General features: G+C 46.3%; 2 protein-coding genes across 2 annotated transcripts in view; one reads left to right on the forward strand and one right to left on the reverse strand.

The window, feature by feature from the left end:
• Positions 1–23,417, forward strand: part of sez6l (seizure related 6 homolog (mouse)-like) — a gene marked incomplete at its 5' end in the record, with an annotated part of 58,895 nt that overhangs the window by 20,013 nt on the left and 15,465 nt on the right. Inside the window, 5 exons of the mRNA XM_080756769.1 lie at positions 9,678–9,852; positions 10,224–10,390; positions 13,368–13,562; positions 15,356–15,494; positions 22,473–22,669. Coding sequence (XP_080612895.1) covers positions 9,678–9,852; positions 10,224–10,390; positions 13,368–13,562; positions 15,356–15,494; positions 22,473–22,669 — 873 coding nt within the window. The remainder of the gene's footprint in view (positions 1–9,677; positions 9,853–10,223; positions 10,391–13,367; positions 13,563–15,355; positions 15,495–22,472; positions 22,670–23,417) is intronic.
• Positions 18,693–20,899, reverse strand: LOC308310427 (dual specificity tyrosine-phosphorylation-regulated kinase 2-like; the record flags this gene model as incomplete). Its single annotated transcript, XM_080756770.1, has 2 exons — positions 18,693–18,797; positions 19,334–20,899. The coding sequence occupies 2 exons, from the start codon at positions 20,897–20,899 to the stop codon at positions 18,693–18,695; spliced, it is 1,671 nt and encodes a 556-aa protein (XP_080612896.1).

Consider the following 23,417-nt stretch of genomic DNA (forward strand, 5'->3'; position numbering starts at 1 on the left):
GATCAGATTCTAAAGTCTGCAGGGGTGAGTTCAGTTTAACCCTGTTCTGACCTGAGATCAGATTCTAAAGTCTGCAGGGGTGAGTTCAGTTTAACCCTGTTCTGACCTGAGATCAGATTCTAAAGTCTGCAGGGGTGAGTTCAGTTTAACCCTGTTCTGACCTGAGATCAGATTCTAAAGTCTGCAGGGGTGAGTTCAGTTTAAACCCCGTTCTGACCTGAGATCAGATTCTAAAGTCTGCAGGGGTGAGTTCAGTTTAACCCTGTTCTGACCTGAGATCAGATTCTAAAGTCTGCAGGGGTGAGTTCAGTTTAACCCCCGTTCTGACCTGAGATCAGATTCTATAAACATGTCTTCTACATCCTGACAGTTTTCATTCTGACCCGAGATCAGATTCTAAAAATGTCTTCGTCTTACATCCTGACAGTTTTTCTGAAAAAGCTATGTTTCAGTCGTTCTTCGATTTAAAAAGAAATAGCAGACCTACAAGCTCGTAGCGCGCCACTCGGTGGCGCGCTATGAGCTTGTAGATCTGCTATTTTTTTAATCGCTAAATCATAGCATAATGCTAACACCAAAAAAGGGGTTCCCGCCCCAAAATGGGTTAAAACTATGACGACTCACTCTGCAGGGGTGAGTTCAGTTTAACCCCGTTCTGACCTGAGATCAGATTCTAAAACATGTCTTCGACATCCTGACAGTTTTTCTGAAAAATGCTATGTTTCTACGTCAGTCATTCTTCGATAAAAAAATAAAAAAAAGTAGCAGAGATACAAGCTCATGAGCTTGCCAAATACATATAATTCTGGGGGTCCGTGACATGAAATATTTTGAGAACCACTGACAGGTCCTCAGGTCTAAATGGGTTAAACCCCACTAGATAAGTGGATATTATTATTATATTATTTAAAAAAAAAAACGATTCAACGTGAATGCACTTGAAAGAAAACAGTAAATATATTGGACAATATAGCTGCTTGTCAGAAAGAAATGCAAGTAAGCTAGCTAGAGAAATATCTCGTTCCGTTTTTTTTACACTGCAGCACTTCTAAACACCCTATAAACAAATACTAGGATACTACATATAATATAATTTATATTTTTAAGACTTGAATGCTAGACATTTACAATTTACATTTAGAGGCCAACATTGTACCATCATTACAGTATGCACAACTAGTAACTTCCTCCACTGGTGATGTCATCACCGTGTAATTCTGTACAGCTGCCTTTTCAGAACTGCTCATTTTAACCCATTCTGACCTGAGATCAGATTCATACCAGGTTTCCACTGGACACACACTGGTCTGATTAACCCATTCTGACCTGAGATCAGATTCTAAAAATGTCAGTCGATTTTTCAAAAATAGCAGACCTACAAGCTCGTATCGCGCCACTCGGTGGCGCGATATGAGCTTGTAGATCTGCTATTTTTCAATAGCTAAAGCATAACATGATGCTAACACCAAAATGGGTGCCAGGTCAGAATGGGTTAAGTAATTTACATATAATTATATATTTAAACAGCAGCTGATATTGTCTAGATATGGATTAGTATGCAAATATCTCAAGTTGTTCCGTATCTGTTGACCTATACATTTAAAGAAGTCAAAACTCAGGGATGTTTGTTGTTCAACTGCACATCCTGTACATTCATTTAGTTACTAAAGTTTACTCAATAGCAGTTTATATCAACTCCCTGGTGTCACAAACACAACATTGATGTGATCAATTCTACATGTTGAAATGTAACAGTAATTTACAGTGCAGTCAGTAATTGTACTGTTTTATTTATAACATTCACTGTTTTAACAAACTGATTTGGACCAAACGCAGTTTCATCACAAACACTTTATTGATCAATCTGTCAGTGGTATTAAAATGAAACAGATGGCTATTATTCATTTGTTACATGTTACAGTATTACACAGCCTCCACTTTATCTGAATACTGGAAATATGAGTTAAATTATCCTCTTGAAACCCAGCATGACTATTCTGGGGGGGAATATTTCGGGTCGGGTTTCAGATCAACATATAGAATGAATTATTTACCGACCAATTCTATGGAGTGTATCATGAGAGTACAGGGTTTGATGAGGGTCAGATCAACACACTGTATATGGAATCTCCGTACAGGAACGGGGGGGGGGGATCAACATAATGGAATGTCAAAACAGGTCAACTCCACATAATGGAGGTCTAAGGGTGTGAGGTCAGATATAGGCTGGTTAATGCAGCACAACACTAGACAGCCATCTCACACATCAACAAGTTTGCTCTCCCACATGGAGTGTCGTTCCATGCTCTCTCATAGAACGCTGCACAATCTTCTCCTCTTACGATATCCAGGTTATGACTGTTATTAGGCTCACCCTCCCCCCAGTACCTGTAGAAGTGGGAAAAAACATTTAATACATTTAGGCGCGACGTCGAAATAAAAAAAATGTATAGTTTGCTGAAAATACATGTACCGTTAGTTTAAATGTTTTCTTTAAATGTAGAGTAGAATAATGAAGGTAAATGCTTACGTTGGTCTGGTCAGTGGTCTTCCATTCACCCACTTCCACTCTCCTTCTTTCCCGCTGTCGGTCATTCCAATCCACACAACCTTGTCTCCAACGAGTCCGAGAACAAAGGCCTGGACAGAAAAGCAGCTGCGGTTACTGAAGTACAGTATCTGTACAATAGACTACATGGAATAGGGTACAGCATGTACTGATACACTGTTTCCCAAACAGATGGTCTGGACCCATTTAACCCATTCTGACCGGGCACCCATTTTGGTGTTGGCATCATGTTATGCTTTAGCTATTGAAAAATAGCAGATCTACAAGCTCATAGCGCGCCACCGAGTGGCGCGCTACGAGCTTGTAGGTCTGCTATTTTTGAAAAATTCGAAGAACGACTGACATTTTTAGAATCTGATCTCAGGTCAGAATGGGTTAATCAGACCAGTGTGTGTCCAGTGGAAACCTCGTATGAATCTGATCTCAGGTCAGAATGGGTTAAGTACAGTATCTGTACAATAGACTACATGGAATAGGGTACAGCATGTACTGATACACTGTTTCCCAAACAGATGGTCTGGACCCATTTAACATGGAATAGGGTACAGCATGTACTGATACACTGTTTCCCAAACAGATGGTCTGGACCCATTTAAGGTCACTGAACAATTTGTATGGCTCACAACTCAAGTAAAATCCATGAAAAATAATAGGAAAAATAAGTAGTGAAAATAGCAGATCTACAAGCTCGCAACAAGGCGTGAAGTGCACGCCCACGCACACACACACACACACACACACACACTAACCTGTTCTTCTCTACTGTTAATGACCACCAGATCAGCTCCTTGGTTCTGACAGAATTCTCTACTTTGATCCCATGTTTTGTAGTGAGTAGACAATAGGTAACAGCTCTCTCCAAACTTCGTCCACTCTCTCCCGGGACACAGATTGTCTAAAAACATCAAACAGGACATTTACTGACAGATTTTCAATGCACTGATAATCAATAATAACCCATACAGTTGCAATAGTAGTCAGAAATGTAGTGGAGTGGAGCGTAAAACTATTCACTTGTTCATATCAATGGTGTTTTCTACTCCACATAATTTAGCCGAGATACTCAAGTATACTTTTCTGGTACTGTATTGACTTCACTTAACCCATTCTGACCGGGCACCCATTTTGGTGTTAGCATCATGTTATGCTTTAGCTATTGAAAAATAGCAGATCTACAAGCTCGTAGCGCGCCACCGAGTGGCGCGATACGAGCTTGTAGGTCTGCTATTTTTGAAAAATTCGAAGAACGACTGACATTTTTAGAATCTGATCTCAGGTCAGAATGGGTTCATCAGACCAGTGTGTGTCCAGTGGAAACCTCGTATGAATCTGATCTCAGGTCAGAATGGGTTAAGTATTTCAATGTTTGTGATAGTGTATACTTCTATTCTATACTCTTAGAGGAAAATATTGCAGTTTTTATTCCACTACATTTATTTGACAGCTTTAGTTAATAGTTACTTCATAGATTTAGATTATTAATAAGTAACAAACATTAAACAATTAAGCCTTGTGTTATAATTCGGTCAAATAGCAGATCTTTTTTTATATATAATTTTTATCCCACGATTTTGCAACCAATTTCCTTTTTAACCCAGTGTCAATTATCTAATGTAATCCTGGGCGCTACACTTCCTCTGCCAACCTGGGGGGGGGGGGCAGCGGACTGACCTCATGCTTCCTTCTATGCATGAGGAGTCCAAGCTGCTTCTTTTCACCTGACAGGGGGGGGAGTTTCCCCGGCCGGATGTAGCGTGTGGAAGGAACACGTTGCAAACTCCACACAGAAAGGCCCTTGCGCCAACCCCGCCTCGGGTATGGGCACGGTTAAATAGCAGATCTACAAGCCAGCAAGATGGTCTTCCCCCAGAAGATAAGATTAGTCTATCAGCAGCAGTTTTTCTAACTTCTCTCACCTTCTCTCAGCTGATTCACTTCACTTTTCAGTCTCTGCAGTTCCTCCACCAACTCTTCCAGTCTGGAATCTGGAAAAACATGTATAATCTATTAATCACACAGAAGATACTAAAATAAATACTACAATGTAGACACAGTATTGCATCAAAATACAACTTAAAGTACCAAAAATAGAAAAGACTCAGTATGCAAGTATACAGTACTTGAGTGAACGTACTTAGTGACTTTACACCAATGGCAGCTGGTGAAACGATGAAACATTTAAGACATATTCCAAGTTGAAGTTCATAACTTATTAAAGCCTTATTTTTTTAAAGTCACGTTAACAAGCATTGTAGTCTCTTGAAAATAAATACATTGCATGTTCAAATATGTTTGGGCTGAAACGTTAACGGGTAATTATGGGCACAATAGATTTGCCCGTAAACCTCAAGTGTAGCAGCATATACAGCAATATACAGTAATATACAGGTGTGATGGTACAATTCGGGAGTTTACCGTAGTTTGATGGAATGGCAGCAGCCTCAGCCAGACAGAACAGCAGAAGCAGCAAAGCAGTCTTCATGGTGAAGTCCAGGATGTGAGGCTAACATGCATCATGACAGCCTGTATTTATTGGAGTTTCAGACACAGCGCTATCGTATTCCTGTTTCTCATTGGATGGAGGCGTGGAGAAGCATGTTTAGAGGCAAACTGATTGGTTCCACTTTTTAGAGTTTTTTGGAGTTATGTGTTCCTAAGACTGGCAGTGGTTTTTCAAAGTGGGGTCTGCGGACCCCCCCCCCCCCCCCCCCCAGGGGTCCTCGGCAAAACAAGGAACAATTTAAACACATTTAAAACTTAAAAAGCCGATCTACATTTTTTTTTAACTATGCGTAATTGTGAATAATTGTGAATAATGGGCCCGATTCACTAAGCACTCCTTGGGCTTAAAACGGCCATACAGACATCATGACAAAATGTGATGAGGTCAGCACATTTTGGGAACATTTGGGAAAGTGGCTATGGCTGGTTTTAGCCCAAGGAGTGTCTTTTGTGCAAAACTAATGCTTGGAATGGATTCAGAATCATGAAAAACCCCTAGTTTGACACGTCACATGCTACTTAAAGGAAAAGGAAAAATGTGACATTTTTGCCAGCCATAGGATGTTAATGGTAGGGGTCAGAAGAAACCAGCCATAGGATGTTAATGGTATAGGGGTCACAAGAAACCCAATACTAACAGCCGGTCAGCAAGTGGATTCATGAATGTATGTACTGTATATAGACCATATTCTAGGCCAATAAAAAAAATACTATATACCAAATGTCCCACTTTAAACAAAAGAAGCCTGTCGGCTGCCGGACTATAATTTCAGAGGAGTAAGAGAGGCCTTATGTTACGTCATGGTATGTGTGGGTCAAAGAGTAGGTCTGTGTGTTGACACATGATCAGTGCCGACAGTGTGTAAACATGTTTACAATTTAGGCATGTAGCAGACGCTCTTAATCCAGAGCGATTTACATAAGCAAGAACCAAAAACATGGCAATACATCATATTACAGTACATAAAAAAATAGTTACCGGTATCATGAATAATATGTATAAGCTAAGAAGGTGACGGTGGAATATCTATATAATGACACTATGCATTTATACTATATGTCTTTATAGCACAGGTAGACTCTTCACATACTAGAGCATGTCTGAAATAAGTGTCAGAGCTGAAATCGACATGTAAATATGAAATAAATGCTTAAACATGTAGCTATAGGTGTAATGTTAGAGACCACAGAAGTGAACCTTTCAAGCCTGTTTTCTCAACTCGCTGGTTTCTGCCATATCTCTATAAGCCATATCTCCAAAACTGGCGGGTCAAACTGATCAACCAATATGTCAATTTGTAGCTATGATTACCTGCTTTCATATGACATGAAAAAAATTAAAAATAATCCAATGGCAGTCCCTCAGCCAAATTTAGTCACATACGTTGAGCCTTTGCATACGCCTGTAAGGTCGTCAGGGCTATAGGATAGGTGCTACGGGCCATGATGGAGTCTGAAGAGGTGGGTTTTCAGACTACGGTGGAAGATTGGGAGTGAGGCTGCAGTTCTAGGAAAGTGCTTTCCATAGTTTGAGCCCAAAGGGAGAAGTTTGGGATGTGGCGTTTCTAGTGAAGCTACTGTACTTCCAGCTTCCCTGCGTTGACTGATCTGAGTGCGCGGGAGGGTTTGTATATAGGGTTTGATCAAGGCCAAGGTAAACTTTATTGTCCACAAGGGAAATTTGTCTTGGGCTTTCACCCCAGCTATACAGCCACACAGAAAACATCAATGACAAACTACTAAAATACTTGACAGGAGTTTTTTTTTTTAAATCTGATGTACTTCCAGTTTGGTTCTTTGTATCTTCTCCCAGAGAGCAGAAGTACAAACTCGCCATTTAAAACATGGGTAACATCACTGACGATTTTTAGAGCCTGTTTTAGTGCAGCCTGCTCATGAATAGACTGCAGAGAGGGGAGTTGTCTTACCCCTATGATCTTTTGGATCATAGGGATAGATTACCGAACCTAACTGTGACGCCAAACATCACCAGACTTTCCAAGACTGCTCGGACTAGCAAGACACTATGGGGGTTCCACACCTTTGGTTGCTTTGAATGCCAGTTTGTATTCTGTGCGGGCAGCGACCGGGAGCCAGTGCAGGGAGCGGAGAAGGGGGGGGGGGGGGGACACATACGAGAACTTTGGAAAATGAGGGAGTGCATGCACAATCATTGCACAGAATGTCCAATTTCACAAGCTTTCAGAGTGATTAGACAATAGAAGATCTACAAGCTCAGCATTGCTGTTTTCAAATAGCCAAAGTACAGTATATAATTAAGATAGGGCTGTTAATCACAATGTGTTTCACTGTTTTGTGATAACACTGACTACGTTGTAATGACGTGTGGGTGAAAGAGTAGGTCTGTGTTGACAGACACATGATCAGTGCTGACATGATCAGTGCTGACATGATCAGTGCTGACACACACACACACACACACACACACACACACACACACACACACACACACACACACACACACACACACACACACACACACACACACACACATTTATCTGTCCCCCTATATCAACATTGGCAAGTAGGAAATATGTGTATATGGATGGGGTAATTGTACATTTCTAATAAAGTGACAATCGAATGACTTTTCAAGACCTTGTTAATTCCAAATTGGTCATAGTCAAAATATTACGCAAGAAATAGGCAAACATTGTGAAAAATAACAGATCTACGTATGCAAGCTCTGAATCCAATGACTTCTGACGGCTATAGTCCTTCAAGTTAAATTCAAAGAGCTCATAAAGCAGCTCATGTCAAGCATTCTGTGGCCATGAAGCAATCCAGCTACAGTATAGATTTTGTTCATTATGTAGCCGTCAAGCAAGCTGTAGAAATAGCCAAGCAATCTATAAGTATAGAGTTTTCAATCGTACAGTAGCTGTCAAGCAGCCAGTGGTAGGAAAAAGTACACAAATGTTTTACTTTAAGTAAAAGTACCAATACTGCAATGTAGATTCTACTCCGTTATAGTGTGTCCCATTTCACAAGTTCAAAATGTGTAGACAATCCTTTGAAAATAGCAGATCTACAAGCTCACAATGAGTCGCATCGTGAGCTTGTAGATCTGCTATTTTCAAATGGCCCCGAAATGTATATAATTATAGGGTTGAAGTGGTTAATGTATGTTTTTTTTTTTCTAATCAGAACTAAAATCTCCAAAGTAACTAAAGTTTTCAAATTATCGTAGTGGAGTAAATGTACAATATTTGCCTCTGAAATGTAGCGGAGTGGAAGTAAAAGGTACTGAAAATGTGACGTAGTCAAGTAAAGTACAGACAACTCAAAACCGTGGGGGTCCCTGGCCTAGACCAGGGGCGCGCCGCGCTTAAAAGGGGCGGGCTGTCATCCGGGCCGCGGGACCCCAGGAGGGTCAGTGCTTAAGGGTGGGCACTCGGGGGCGGGCGGTGTGCCTGCATGGTTCCCCCGGGCCCGTTCGGATTATCGCACTAAGTGTGGATGTGCCCCAGCAGGGGCTGCAGGGCAGGGTACTCCACAATTGCAACCACTATATGAATGGCAAGTATTTCATACAGCTTAAGTTCAGAAAATCTGAACTATCCCTTTAAGTATAGCCTATAACACGCAGTCTGGATTGTCATTCCGTCTCCCTTATCGACCAGCCGATAGGACGTATCTTTGTAATGGTATAGCCATTCAGGGCAGGAGCCAAGCTATAGTACTTACAGTAAGTAAATGTACTCGTAAATGTTCCACACCACTGCAAGCAGCTGTAGCTATACCGTACTCGTACTGTATATAGCCAAGCAATCTACCATATACAGCCTTCCTCTGCTGCCACCTCTGGGTTTTTGCTCATGATTCATATTCACAAACGTGGCACGTTTGCGCCGCTCCAGGGAGCAAGGCTATCGGGTATAAAACTGTCACCAAGACTAAATGGAGGAAGTGTAATCTAAAGAGCGGGGTGTAGTTTATCAATGTGATTTAGAGAAAGAGGGTTGAAGTGGTTCTAGAACAGCTATACTGTAAAGGGCCCGAAGCGGAGCGGAGTGAGCTTCCGATTTCTATTAACGGTCGAGCTACGCCAAGCGTGCGCACACGTGAGGGCTGGCTGTGGCTCAGGAGGTATATAGAGCAGGTCCTCCAATGATCCCTGCGGGTCGGCGGTTCGAATCCCGGCTCCTCCTCCTGAACACATGTCGAAGTGTCCTTGGGCAAGAAGACACTGAACCCCACAGTGCCTCCAGTGAGTCGGTCGGTGTGAGCTCGCCAACCGTCGGTGTGTGAATGTGTGAAGTGAGGACGCTGGCGTCGACTGTTCGCCGCTTCAGCTCCCATAATGCATGAATGAATGAACCGTTGTTGTAAAGCGCTTTGAGCACTTGCGGAAAAGCACTATAAAAATGCAATTAATTATGTGTGTGTGTGTGTGTGTGTGTGTGTGTGTGTGTGTGTGTTTGTGCAAACACGCTTTGAAAATTAAAATAAATAAATCCCGGATTGAAAGGTATGACAAAGTATCATACTGTAGGTGTGCCGGGCAGGGCTAACACACACACACACACACACACACACACACACGGAGTGACTGACTAACCGCCCACGTCTCTCCTCTGTGCAGCGCTCTGCGGGGGGTCAGTGAAGAACGCCACGGTGGGCCGGGTGCTGTCCCCCTCCCCCTCCTCCGCCAGCCCCAACGCCACCCAGGACCTGTCCTGCTCCTGGTCCCTAGAGGCCCCCAAGGGCCAGAGGCTGCACCTCCATCTGGAGAGGCTGACCTTGGGCCCCACTGACAGGTGTGTGTGTGTGTGTGTGTGTGTGTATTACTAGACTTGTGAGGACCATTTTCCAGGTCCTCACAAGGGGAACGCGCTGTGTCATTCTCCGAAAAAATAGCTGATATACAAGTGGCACACATTAGCTTGTAGATCTGCATTTCTTTTGACATTGTGCTTTAGCTTTACAGTAAATGGCAAACAATGGCAATCATAAAATTGCATCCTAAAATTTGTACAAAAAAAGTACAGTATTGCAAGTGTGTGTGTGTGTGTGTGTGTGTGTGCCACGGTGTGCCATGATATAAGTCCTTGTGAAATGTATGTACTGCAAAATCCTTTTCCCCTAGTGGATATAATAAGGGACATTGTATTGTAATCCCGTGGTGCAGGTTGGTGCTGTGGAGTGGGCTGGACGCGGGCTCTGTGGTTCTGTTCGACTCGGGCCGGGGGGCTCCCATCCCCTTCGAGGGGGTGATCAGTGAAGGCCCGGCTGCCAGGGTCCAGTTCAACACGGACCAGCCCAACCACATCACGGGCTTCAACATCAGATACGAAGGTATATGGAAATATAATGCATGAGAAATATGTGTTTTTATCATGATGATAAGACTTGAACCCATTTAGACCTGAGGACGATGTAACTCTATATAGAACACTAAACACGGACAATTATATTATTGTAATTTTTTAGATGGTCGGTGGCCAAATACAGATAATTCTTGGGGTCCTTGACCCCAACTTGACAACTGAAACACTTGTTACACTGTTTGCAGTGGTAAGGTCTTTCTCCAGTGTGGTAGTGTGTATTTTCAAATGACCAAGAGGACTGAAACACTTTGACTGAAACACGGTTTTTCACGCTGGTGACTTGTCCAGGTTACTTAAATGACTGAAACTCTTGTCACCATGTTTGCAGTGGTAGGGTTTTTCTCCAGTGGGGAATGGATAAGCTGGTGTGTTGTCAAAGCATCTACACGACTGAAGCTTCTGTCACATCGTTTACAGTGGTAGGGTTTTTCTCCCGTGTGGATACGCTGGTGTATTGTCAAAACCCCTTGACGACAGAAACACTTGTCACACTGTTTACAGTGGAAAGGCATTTCTCCGGTGTGGATGCGCCGGTGTCTCTTCAGGGTACTCAAAACACTGAAACTCTTGTCACAGTGTTTGCAGTGGTAGGGATTTTCTCCGGTGTGGATACGCTGGTGTATTTTCAAATAATTCAGCCGACTAAAGCTCCTGTCACATTGTTTACAGTGGAAAGGAATCTCTCCTGCGTGCATACGCTGGTGTGACTTCAAGTCGCCTGAACGACTGAAACTCTTATCACACTGTTTACAGTGGTTACGTTTCTCTCCGGTGTGGATACGCCGGTGTTTCTTCAAGTCGCCTCGCTCGCTGAAACTCTCGTCACACCGTTTACAGTTAAAAGGCATTTCTCTCGCGTGGACACGCCGGTGTGTCCTGAGGTGACTCGGGTCTCCGAAACTCTTGTCACAACGTTTGCAATGGAAAGGTTTCTCTCCCGTGTGGATACGCTGGTGTGACTTCAGGCTACTGGAATGGCTGAAACTCTTGTCACAATGTTCACAATGGAAAGGTTTTTCTCCAGTGTGGACACGCCGGTGTTCTTTCAAACGATCGAGACGACTGAAAGTACTGTCACACTGGTTACAGTCGAAAGGTTTTTCTCCTGTGTGGATATGCAGGTGTCTCTTTAGGCGACTCAAAATACCGAAACTCTTGTCACAATGTTCACAGACGTGGGGTTTCCTTCCCGTGTCGGTCGTCTGATGAGTCTTCACCTGTCCTGCAGGCTGAGCTGCGATAGTCTCGGTAAGCGGTTGACGACAGCGCGATCCTGGTCGGTTTGCGTCTTCTTTTTTCTGGCCGTTTAGAGAGCCGTCGATCTCGCGACAGACGGCCGAGGGGATCTCGCCCTCGCTCTGCATCCGGCGGTCCAGGTCACTGTGGCCCGTCATTGCGTGTTCATGAAGGTAGACCTCAGACATCAAGGCATATGGAGGGGGAGACCTCATCATACCTTACAGAGCAATATACCCATGCATGACTAACAACAACACCACTTTGTTCAGGCGCCACTGCAGTTTGCGCATCATGTGCCCTGAATTTGGCACGATCTTATAATGCTGTTTCAGACGTCGGGGTTCGGGGACCACCAAGGGATCCACGCACAGGATGAGGCCCTGAATTATTATGTGACAATTATTGTCTTTTGTCCCAGATCCATGCCCCACCCGGCTATGTAATACCCGTTGTACCCGTGTCAGGGTAACCGTTCCACTGATCTGTCTGTGTCCCTTTTATGCCCATATATTTCTGTTTCTGTCTCTCTGGAGTTCTTTGTCAGGCATGCCCAAATATGGAGTCACTGGCAGGTGTCAGAACAGGCCAGCTCCATATATGAAGCCTGGACAGGGGCCCCGTCCAGAGCCCAGGAAGAGGCCCTTGTGTGGCGCTGCCCTCCCTGTGGGGGTGTGGAACGCGTGGGTTGAATTTGAAGTCGGTGGGGCGAACGCTTCTCGAGTTATGTGGATTTACAGACGTGATAGATGTGGATACACAGAAACAAAAACACAACTGCCCTTTCCCAGACCATGAATGCAGCATTTACTATATGGTGGAAGAAATGCACATTCCACTCCTTTCCTTGCCATGCCATAATATACCGGAAGGCAGCATTCAGGAGAATTGCTTTTTTCCCCTTTAGTCTCCTGAACTTGAACACAGTATTTCGCTTCGAACAAAACTTTAGAAATCCAATGTCGTTACACACCTGCATCTCCCACTAGCTAAAGAGTGCTGGGTTGCGCCCCGAAAATAGCTGATCTACAAGCTCGCAGCGCGATGCGTTGTGAGCTTGTAGATCTGCTATTTTCGTCCAAAAAAGTGCCCTCTTGCGGGATTTCAGCCCCTGCCTCTCTAACACTCTCTAACACGTCCCTGCTGATCCCAGATCACGGAGACACGACGCAGTCGCTCTGGGATAAGACGGTAACAAGATGACTCGCCCCGTTTCTGTTTTCCTCCCAGAATTCTCCCCAGTGAGGGCTTGGTGGGAGAGGCTGGACAGCAGACGGCTGGACTTTGAATTTCTCTAACTATAAACTTTCATGACAGCAGAACAGCCTGAGTACAAATATAATTTATGAAAAGCTACTACAGTGAAGTCTGTTCACAGAAGTTGTTGTAGGATATGTGGGGATTATCTGACGAGGTACTGTTTGAGTGTGCAAAACCTTATACATATACTAAATAATACTAAATAGTTTATAGGGTCAATATAAGTAAAATAATATAGCCTTTCTACAGGAGTATCTTTTTATATTTTTCCAAAAAGAATACAAACAGCCAATAGCATAATATTACAAAGTTATCCCCCTCGCTGGTGAGGAAAAACGGCCAAGCACCGGAGCGAGTCATCCGGTATTCGGATAAGACTGCCCGCTAAATGCCGACCAATTTAAATTGTACAGTATTTGTGGTAATACTGTCCCATTTTTCTTTCCCAGCGTTTGAGCGCGGCCACTGCTACGAGCCGTACCTCCTCAACGGTAACTTCACCACGTCGGACCTCTCCTACGGGGTGGGAGCGGTGGTCCAGTTCTGCTGTGACCGGGGCCACTCCTTAGAACAGGGACCGCCCGTCATCCAGTGCATCAACGCCAGGGACCCCTACTGGAACGACACGGAACCCATATGCAAAGGTGAGGGCCTGAAGGGACTGAAGACTTTTCTTTTTGACAAGGCATTTGGCTAGGTGGACTTTTAGGATGCCCCTGTGTGCTTTTACCCTTTTAGCTGTGTACCTCCACGAAATGCATGAATTGTCCTTATTTTAGTCCTTTTATATATCCATCCATCCATCCATCTTCAACCGCTTATCCGTAGTCGGGTCGTGGGGGCAACAGCTCCACCAGAGAGCTCCAGACTTCCCTCTGCAGAGCAACCGTATAGTGACTTCCTCCTGGGGGATCCCGAGACGTTCCACAGGCCAGTGAGTCGATGTGTTTCCTCCAACTGCGCCTTGGTCTGCCCCGGGGTCTCCTCCCAGTGGGACGTGGTCCTTGGTCTGCCCCGGGGGCCCCCAAGGGTCTCATCCTGTCCCCTAACTATCCTCTCTCTCCCCTCTCTGCAGCGCTGTGTGGGGGGGACCTGGGGGCCCCCAAGGGTCTCATCCTGTCCCCTAACTAGGGATGTTGAAAAATGTTGAAAATCGACTCGATTATCGACTCATGCCTCCCGCGACTCAAAACGTATGAGTCGAAAAATCGTTTTTATTTGTATTATACTTTTTTGTAATGTAAAACGTTATAAACGTTGCTGTTTCAAATGTTTTCCAAATGGGAGAGGTACATGTTTGTCCTGTGCTGCTGCGCCTGTCAGTGCCGCTGTGGACCCCATCGTCCAAGGGTGTGTGTGGTGGGGGGTGGTATCTTAGCAACACTGAATGATCTGTCCCATTGGTCGTGTGCTTGTATCATGAGCCAATGGCTGCAGCTCTGAGCTTCCCAGACCCAGGTTCACATCTCATCTACACATGCCGTAAAGTGAGCTGACAGCCACAGGTCTTCTCTGTTCTGAGCGGTGAGCGCTCTTCTCTTCTCGTGAAGAAAGCAGGACAGAGTTGTCAAATAAATCGCGCCGTCATTCATACTGTATTTATTCTCCGACATGACATTAAAATACGGAACAACGTGCGTCCCGTATCAGTTCATTACGGGGCTCGTGACAGGCTGCAGACACAGAGTTGGGACTACTAGCCGATAGCGCCGCTGCTCCTTCAGTTTAGTTGTTTACAAAATAAAGTTAATTTTTTATTATTGGGATTTGATCATTGATGCAAATTCTAAACATATGGATGCAGCTGCAGAAGTTGTGTTGCTTAAAGGAATGCATAGTTGCGTTCTCCTCAACTGCTGCGCAGCAACAACAAAAAAAAGGAAAAAAGTCGTTCGACACGTCGATTTTAGGCCTCGATTCGTCGATTGGCCACATACGAGTCGTTTGGCATCCCTACCCCTAACTATCCTCTCTCTCTCCCCTCTCCACAGCGCTGTGTGGGGGGGACCTGGGGGGCCCCAGGGGCCTCATCCTGTCCCCTAACTATCCTCTCTCTCTCTCTCTCTCCCCTCTCCGCAGCGCTGTGTGGGGGGGACCTGGGGGCCCCCAGGGGCCTCATCCTGTCCCCTAACTATCCTCTCTCTCTCTCTCTCTCTCCCCTCTCTGCAGCGCTGTGTGGGGGGGACCTGGGGGCCCCCAGGGGCCTCATCCTGTCCCCTAACTATCCTCTCTCTCTCTCTCTCTCTCCCCTCTCCGCAGCGCTGTGTGGGGGGGACCTGGGGGCCCCCAGGGGCCTCATCCTGTCCCCTAACTATCCTCTCTCTCTCTCTCTCTCCCCTCTCCGCAGCGCTGTGTGGGGGGGACCTGGGGGCCCCCAGGGGCCTCATCCTGTCCCCTAACTATCCTCTCTCTCTCTCTCTCTCTCCCCTCTCCGCAGCGCTGTGTGGGGGGGACCTGGGGGGCCCCAGGGGCCTCATCCTGTCCCCCAACTACCCGGAGTGGTACGGAGAGGGAGAGAACTGTAGCTGGAGGATCCACGTCGGGGAGGGGAAGCGCGTGCTGCTGGACGTACAGCTGTAAGAACGCTCGCTTTTGACCCTTATTAGATCTTTAACTCTTGAGAGCGTAAAATGAAAATGGTCGGATCTACAAGCTCACACATGTTATCCCATTCTGACCTGAGATCAGATTCATACAAGGTTTCCACTGGACACACACTGGGTCTGATTAACCCATTCTGACCTGAGATCAGATTCTAAAAATGTCAGTTGTTGTTAGATTTTTCAAAAAATAGCAGACCTACAAGCTCGTAGCGCGCCACTCTGTGGCGCGCTACGAGCTTGTAGATCTGCTTTTTTTCAATACCTAAAGCATAACATAGTGCTAACACCAAAATGGGTGCCCGGTCAGAATGGGTTAACTGCCATACATGGTGTGTGACCTGCTGAGTGAACAATACTGTCACCTAGTGGATGTCATTGTCATGTCAAGAGAATGCATGGTCATTATGCGTGGGACCTCCTCCGACCGAGAGTGTGAAGAAGAAGAAGGAGAAGAATCTCTGGCAGGTGTAATGGATGTGTGTGTGGGCCTTAGAGTATATATACAATAGAGAAGACACCCAAGTTTTCCTCCCGTCCACTTGCATTGAGTTGCTCAGAAGCGCATGAGGCGAATCCACTCCTCCTTCCGGTTTAGGAGCAGTGTGCATTCTGGATGGATTGTCCTCAAACACATGAACGCGCGAGCGACCGGCAGAGTGGACGGAGCCTAGTGCGCGTTCATGTGTTTGAGGACCAAACCTTACCAAACTGCAATACCTTCTTCGGCCACTATGTCCATTGCGCTTCAGGATTTCCTCTGGGTGTCTTCTCTATTGTATAATAACTCTATGGTGTGGGCGTGTTGCCTGGGTCAGTCACCACTGATTTATTATCCATTGAGATTTCATTATGGAAGCCAGCGTGTCTATATATGGAATCATGTCATGTAACAGACAGAGCGAAGGTACCCAATCTAAAAGCTCACAACATGTCACACCGCAAACCTTGTGAGCTCGTCACATATTCAGAAACATCTCGAATAAGACATGAATGGTTTTGAATGTTTCATATGAAAGCAAAAGGTTTAAATTAAAAAGCCTCACTCTGTGTTTTCCTCAGCTGCATGGTTGGCTGTATGTAGAACTGCAGGAACAATATAGCTTTAGAGTGAGAATACAGAAATATCATAATTCTACATAATATTTGACTAAGAGGGCCTGCAGCCATCGCGCAAATTCCAACTTTTCACCAGAAGAGAAAACCTTTTTATTTATTTTTTCTCAAAATGAGACTCTTCACATACTAGAGCATGTCTGAAATAAGTGTCAGAGCTGAAATCGACATGTAAATATTAAATAAAGGCTTAAACATGTAGCTATAGGTGTAATGTTAAGAGTCCACAGAAGTGAACCTTTTCAAGCCTGTTTTCTCAACACGCTGGGGGGGGGGGGTCCTTTAAAATGTATGACATTTCGTGATGAACTGCATAACAATCTTGAGGGGCGCTAGCCCTTCATAAATGTCCAGCTTTGAGGGTTTGTGTAAACACAAACATTGAAGACAAAGGTGAGGACGCAAATTGTGATTGGCCGGAATGAGATTATGTATATGATGAGCGCCCCTCACTTCACACGGGTGTGATTTTAATATGTATACATTTGCTTATTTAAATATGAATTAACTTTCAAGTCAATTGTGTGTTTGTGGATAACGGAACACATCTGTAAATGTTGAAATGTTTGTGGATCATGTTACTTGCATTTATTTAAAAAAAAGATCACACTTGTGTGAAGTGAGGGGTGCCTGCTGTATTTATATCGGCCACATGATGTCTTACGTCGTCATACTGTACAGTACTGTAAGTGCTCTAAACAAACTTTGCAATATCCTCAAAGTCCATAGACTTGGCCGCCATATGACTCATAATCTTCACAGGCCATGTTACAGTCCACTGCACGCCATCGGCGCGCCTTGTTTTATGTGCCCCAAAATAACAGATCTGTAAGCTGTCGAGACACGCCATGAGCGGTGCGTTGGTTGGTTTGTAAACTTGGTATGTTTTGTTCTTTTGGACCGTGACGCCCATTACGCCTGTCTGCATTTGGGTTAAGAGGCGATCGTTGATGTAAACTACACCGCCACCACTACTCCTAGATTATAGCCACGTTGGCAGTTGAATTATAATAATATTGTGGCTCTGTTCGGGACTGTTGCACACCGGTGAATGATTGCACTTTGTGAACGGAGACAATACTTGGACACGAGTCCATTTTTACTCTCACACACTGAACCACGGCGCCGTGGCCCTTCGGGCCATTTAGTGGCATTTTCTTTTCTTTGTTTTTGTCTGGATTTCTCGGGCTTTTTCGGCCATAACAACGTTATGGTACCTTTTCAGGGTCGGGCCGAGCCACAGGACTTTTTGGGCCCGTTGAGAACTCTAGACTAGCGCGCCTCAAAAATGATTGACTCAATGTTCAATCCATCCATGTGTATCAGCAGCTATTTGTGTGTGAATCTTAAAACAGCGTGAAGGATATCTCTGATATAATTGGACGAAGGAACTAACGAACAAACGCATGTACAGTACTGTATGTGTCTGTACAGTATATCCACAACTGCAGATTTAACAATTCACAAATATAATCGCTGTGCCGCTAGCAACTCCCAGAGGTTGGTCAGAGCAGTGGCTCTCAGAAGAGGGGTCCAGGGACCACCGGGGGTCCTTGAGGGGTTACAGGGGGTCCTCCAGCAAAATGAATTAATACAGCATCACAATCATTTTAACTACTTTGGTGGCCATTGGGTTCGGGCATCTGGTTAGGATGCCTCTCGGGCGTCTCCCTAAAAAACACCCATGTGAAGTGAATGGCGCTCTTATCATCGTACATCATTTCATTCCGGGCCAATCATCGTCCTCACCTTCATCTTCAATGTTTGTGTTACGCAATGTTTACACAAACACTCAATATTGTCCATTCGTCCTCAATGGGGATTTGATGTTTGAGTTAGGACAACATTTGGGTTACACACACCAAAAGCTAGACTTACTGTAGGAGGGGCTATCGCCCCTCAAAAAATAAATTAATAAAATACGTGGCTGCTTGGGGACTCCATGAGTGTCAGAGGAGACACGTGGCTGTGCAAAAGAAAAAGAAGAAAAAAAAAGATTGATTTAAAAATAAGACCGCTGGCGGTGACACATGACTTGAGCCAGTGACCTGGGGTCCATCATTGCCAACCCTCTGTATGTTTGTATCCGGACTGCAGCTCGTTCAATCTCTGTTGCACTACCTCCATCTCGTTCTTCCTCGTTTTGATCTTGGAGAAAGCCAGCTGGTATCAAAGAATATAGTAATTTATTCTGCATTCCACTCAGCGATGCACTGTTGGTTCCTGGAGATGACTGACCGCGGTCAACTCGGTTTTTGCTCTTCTTCCCTTAGATTAGACGGTGTTTTGAGTTTAAGCTCAGAGGTGTTCCCATGGAAGTCTTCCAGCTCTCTCTCTCCATCTCATGGATCTGCCCCTTAAGAGAATCGTCTGCTTATGGTTCTTGGGTGTTCAGCCTAACATCGTCATCTGTGACCACGTGTCCCTCTATGAGATCTTCCTTTCCAGGGCCTGGATGTCATTCTTCAGAGAACATGGATCATGTCGTTGAAGCTTCTCTTGCTTGTACACTGCTTCCAAAGTGTTCTTCCTGACGTTTATTTTCATTTTCTTATGGCGGCCAGTTGTCCCGTGGTTCGGGGTGGTTTCCGTGCTACCAGCGTTGATCTCACAGCTACAGTAAGCGGAATTACGTTACGCGTCAGTCTGTTTGTGGATGCGGTGGCGGGCGATGATCTTATGGCTGTAGGCGGAATTACGTTACTCGTCGGTCTGTTTGCGGCCGTAGTGGCGGCCGGGGCAGGCCCGGTTCTGGCCTGGATGGAGGGGAAGGAGGTACTACTGAAGTGCTTGTGGAGCCTTTTCATGGGGGAGTTTGAGATGCTGTCGAGCACAGGCGGAGGAGGAGGCACGGGCGTTTCACGGAACAGCCAGGGGTGCTTGAGGGCCTGGCTGGGTGTGAGGCGCTCCGAGGGGTCCCAGTTCAGACACTTCTTCATGAAGTCAGTAAAGTTGGAGTCCATGCAGCCCCTCAGTGCAACCCTCCAGTCTTTGCTCCCTGGGGGGCCTCTTATCTTGCCTTGGGGGGAGCGGGACGCCGCGAGCATGGTGGCCCCCGAGGACAGTGCTATGCTGTCGCAGTAACGTGGATGGCCCTTGGAGTTGATGAATTTCTTCGCCTGTTTGGCCTGCTCCAAGATCTTCCGTGGAGGCATGCCCAGAAGTTCCATGACACAGGCCAGCTGGTCGCCTTCGTCCTCACCGGGGAACAGAGGGTAGCCCGTCAGCAGCTCGGCCAGGATGCAGCCGAAGCTCCACATGTCGATGGGCAGGCCGTAGCGCGCGACGAGGATCACCTCCGGGGCGCGGTAGAAGCGAGACTGGACGTATGTGTAGACGCGCTGGTGTTCGAAACAGCTGCAGCCGAAGTCGATCACCTTGACGTCGGTGCGTCCGTCGTGCTTGAGCTGGATGTTCTCGGGCTTCAGGTCACAGTGGACGATCTTTTGCCTGCTCAGCGCCTCCAGACACTGCAGGATGGACATGGCGAACTTCCTGACCACCGGCAGGCCGAAGCCCTGGAACTTGTTCCTCCTCATGAGCTCGTACAGGTTGATGCTCAGCAGCTCGAAGGTCATGCAGATGTGGCCGCGGAAGGCGAAGTGCTCCAGCAGGCGCACCACGTTCATGGCGTCGCTGCGGTCCTGCTCGCGCAGGACCTCCAGGATGTGGATCTCCTCCTGCGCCTGCCGCTGGAAGCGCGCCTCGTTGCGGACCATCTTCAGGGCCACCCTCTGCCTCAGCCGGTGGTCGTAGACCTCGGACACCTGTCCGAAGCTGCCCCTGCCGATCACCCGGACGACCTCGTAGCGGTAGGCCACGTGGTCGCGCAGGACCATGACGTAGTGGGCCTCGTCGTCGTCGTAGCCGCAGTTGTTGCTCGCGCCGGCGACGGCGGGCCTCTTCCTGGCGTCGGTTCCCAGGTAGTAGACGTCCGAGTAGGAGTGGATCTCCGTCTGCTCCAGGACGGTCAGCTTGGAGCGGTAGCGCCGGAGAGCCTGCTTAGGCGTCAGAGCGTTGGTGTCGCACGGCTTGGCGTCCACGCCGGGCACCTTGGATGGGCCGGCCAAGCCGGCCAAGGGTTTACCCAGCAGCCTACCGGCGGGGGCGGCCCTGTCGCGATTGAGCTTCAGCCGAACGCCTCGCACCGTCGCCGCCGGGTCCCTCAGTATGCCCTGCGTCTTGAGGCTTTGGTCCGTCCTCGTGTGCGAGTCACACAGTCCTTTTATGACGTTCTCCTTTTTTAATGACTTAACGCCTTTCATGTTGTTTTGTTATGCGTGAAGGTCTTCCAACCACCTGGTGTAAATATAATAGTCTATATGTGGATGAACCCACCGTGGGCTCGGCTATAGCCTTGGGTTAGGGACCAGCGCCATGGTGAGGTATCGCATGTTTTATATTGTCCGTTCTATCACTCTAATGCAGCGATTACGCCACCCTGCCCCAACTGCCTGTGGTTGGCTGCCAGCCAAATGAGACGGGTTGTGGATGGTGCAACGACACAGATATGCACGCGCAACACAAACGCTGTATCTGGTGAACGGTTTCACAGGGACAACCCGTCCACTTGCCCAGTACATGTACAGGAGCTGAAACTGAGTTCTCACTGCGGTATCCTATATATGGTCTCACTCACGGGGACACGTGACGTAACCCGTTTGCTTATTTAAGCCCTAGTCGTGCGTCCTTCTGGCGGATAGTCAGGTTCTCTTTAACTCTTAGAGTAAGTACTGTTTTCAGCTGCGTATGTCCCCAACTCCTTCGGCCAATCAGGGATTTTCGGTGACACGCTCGGCCAATCAGCCACTTCTATTTACCCATTTGCCAAGGAGGCTTGCATTGGGAAAGAGAACATACATAGCCAAGACATCCTCACATGTTGGGTGGTCTAGAATAGACCAGGGGTGTCAAACTGGTGGCAGAAGGGGGGGGAGAGATAAGTTGACAAGAGTCTTAGAAGTAAGTTGCGTGCGCGCTCTGCTCGCGCACAAGTAGGCCATTAATGGCCAACTTGTGTGCAAAGCGCAAGTTGGCAGCTCAACAGAAGAGTGCATTTCTAGTTTTTCCTTGTTTTCTTCTGATGCAATATATTCCAGTTGACCTTATCTTCTTGAAATATTTTCCCCCTCGGGCCACCAAACATGACGTTGGTACTTAGAATTTGAAACTCTGTTCAATAAATAAACATTATCATAACAATGCCGGGTCAGAGGCGCGTGCAGAACTGAACATATGGATTCCAACACCATCCTGTGAGCTAAGGACCCAGGCGTGCTGAACAAGGTTATTGCATTTTTCATTTACCTTCGTTATTTTATTTCATCACTCTGACTTTGTTTTCAGTTCAAGTTTAAATTAGTAAAGTGTGCTGTGAGCTTGTAGAGCCACTATTTTAACTACAGTGGGATGGATGATTCGCTTGTGACATCCAGCCCAAATAGGGATATATGATTGCAGACAAGACGACGCATCTATGAGTACATAAAAAAATCCATAAAAGTCCATAGCCTGGGCTACCACTCTGTTTAAAATGCTCTAAACAAACAAAGAAATCAAATCACCCTCAGGTGAAGTGAGGGCTGCCCACTGCAGCTGTCATATGTAGACGAGCAAATCTGTATTTTTATCTTTGTATATACTCAAAGATAGAATTCCCATTGACAATGAATGGAGAATTTACGTCATAATTATATTGTAGACAATCAAATGGGCTATATTCTTCCTATAGATACACAAAGATGAATTCCCATTGACGAACGACTGGACGACGACATAAGAGCACCACCCCTGCTCACTTCACACGGGTGTGATGTTCTTCCCTCCTCCTCCATGCAGGCTGAACATCAGCGACAGTGACATGGTGAGCATCCTGGACGGGGACGAGGTCAGCCCTCGCGTCCTGGGACACTACGTGGGGGGGAGCAGACCCTTCAAGCTGTCCTCCACCAGCCCCGACCTGACCGTCACCTTCCACTCGGACCCCGCTGGCCTGGTGTTCGGCAAGGGAGAGGGCTTCATCATCAACTACATGGGTGAGCCTCAGAGGTAGATGGCCTGGATGTCTCAAAACCCCTTCGTCCTGCGTGATTCTCAACCCTAGTTGTTTTGAGGGGAGCTATAGCCCCTCCAGTATACAGCTTTTTGTCCTTAAAGGAGCATTCAGTGATTTGGAAAACCCCCCGGTCTGCCCCGGTAACAAGACGTGCACATGCACGCGCTACAGTGGGGGGGGGGGGGGGGGGGGACACACGCGACAGGCCAACAGCACGCACACCAAGGCCCGCCCCCGCTCGATCATGATTGGCGGAAGGCCCCTCTCTATCCTGATTGGATGAAGGCTTTGCCACCTATAGCCAAAAAACGAAACAAACTCCTTATATGGTCAGCACACTCTATAGTAGGGAGGATTATCACAACAGAACAAAAAAATAAGTGATATTTGAATTAAGTGAAATCACTGAATATACCTTTAACTCGTGTCACATGTGTCTGAACAAATCAGCTTTTTGTGACAACAAAAAAACATTAAATGCCTTTGACGAGAATTTACGTCATATGTGGACGAGCAAATCGGCGTTTCTAAAACACAGTGCAACTGTTTTAATTCAGCTCGGGTGTGATTTTTGCTTGCCGGATCTGTGTGAACACAAACATTGGCGATTGGCGATTGGCATGCTCACACCCATAGCAATGATTTGATTGGCTGAGCAAAGTTAACATAATTATGCTGCTCTCCGTCTAACTGTGGTATACAAATACATTTATAAATGGACCCGCTCA

This window comes from Protomyctophum bolini, assembly GCF_963924005.1.
Source record: "Protomyctophum bolini genome assembly, chromosome: 22".
In the NCBI taxonomy this organism is placed as follows: domain Eukaryota; kingdom Metazoa; phylum Chordata; class Actinopteri; order Myctophiformes; family Myctophidae; genus Protomyctophum; species Protomyctophum bolini.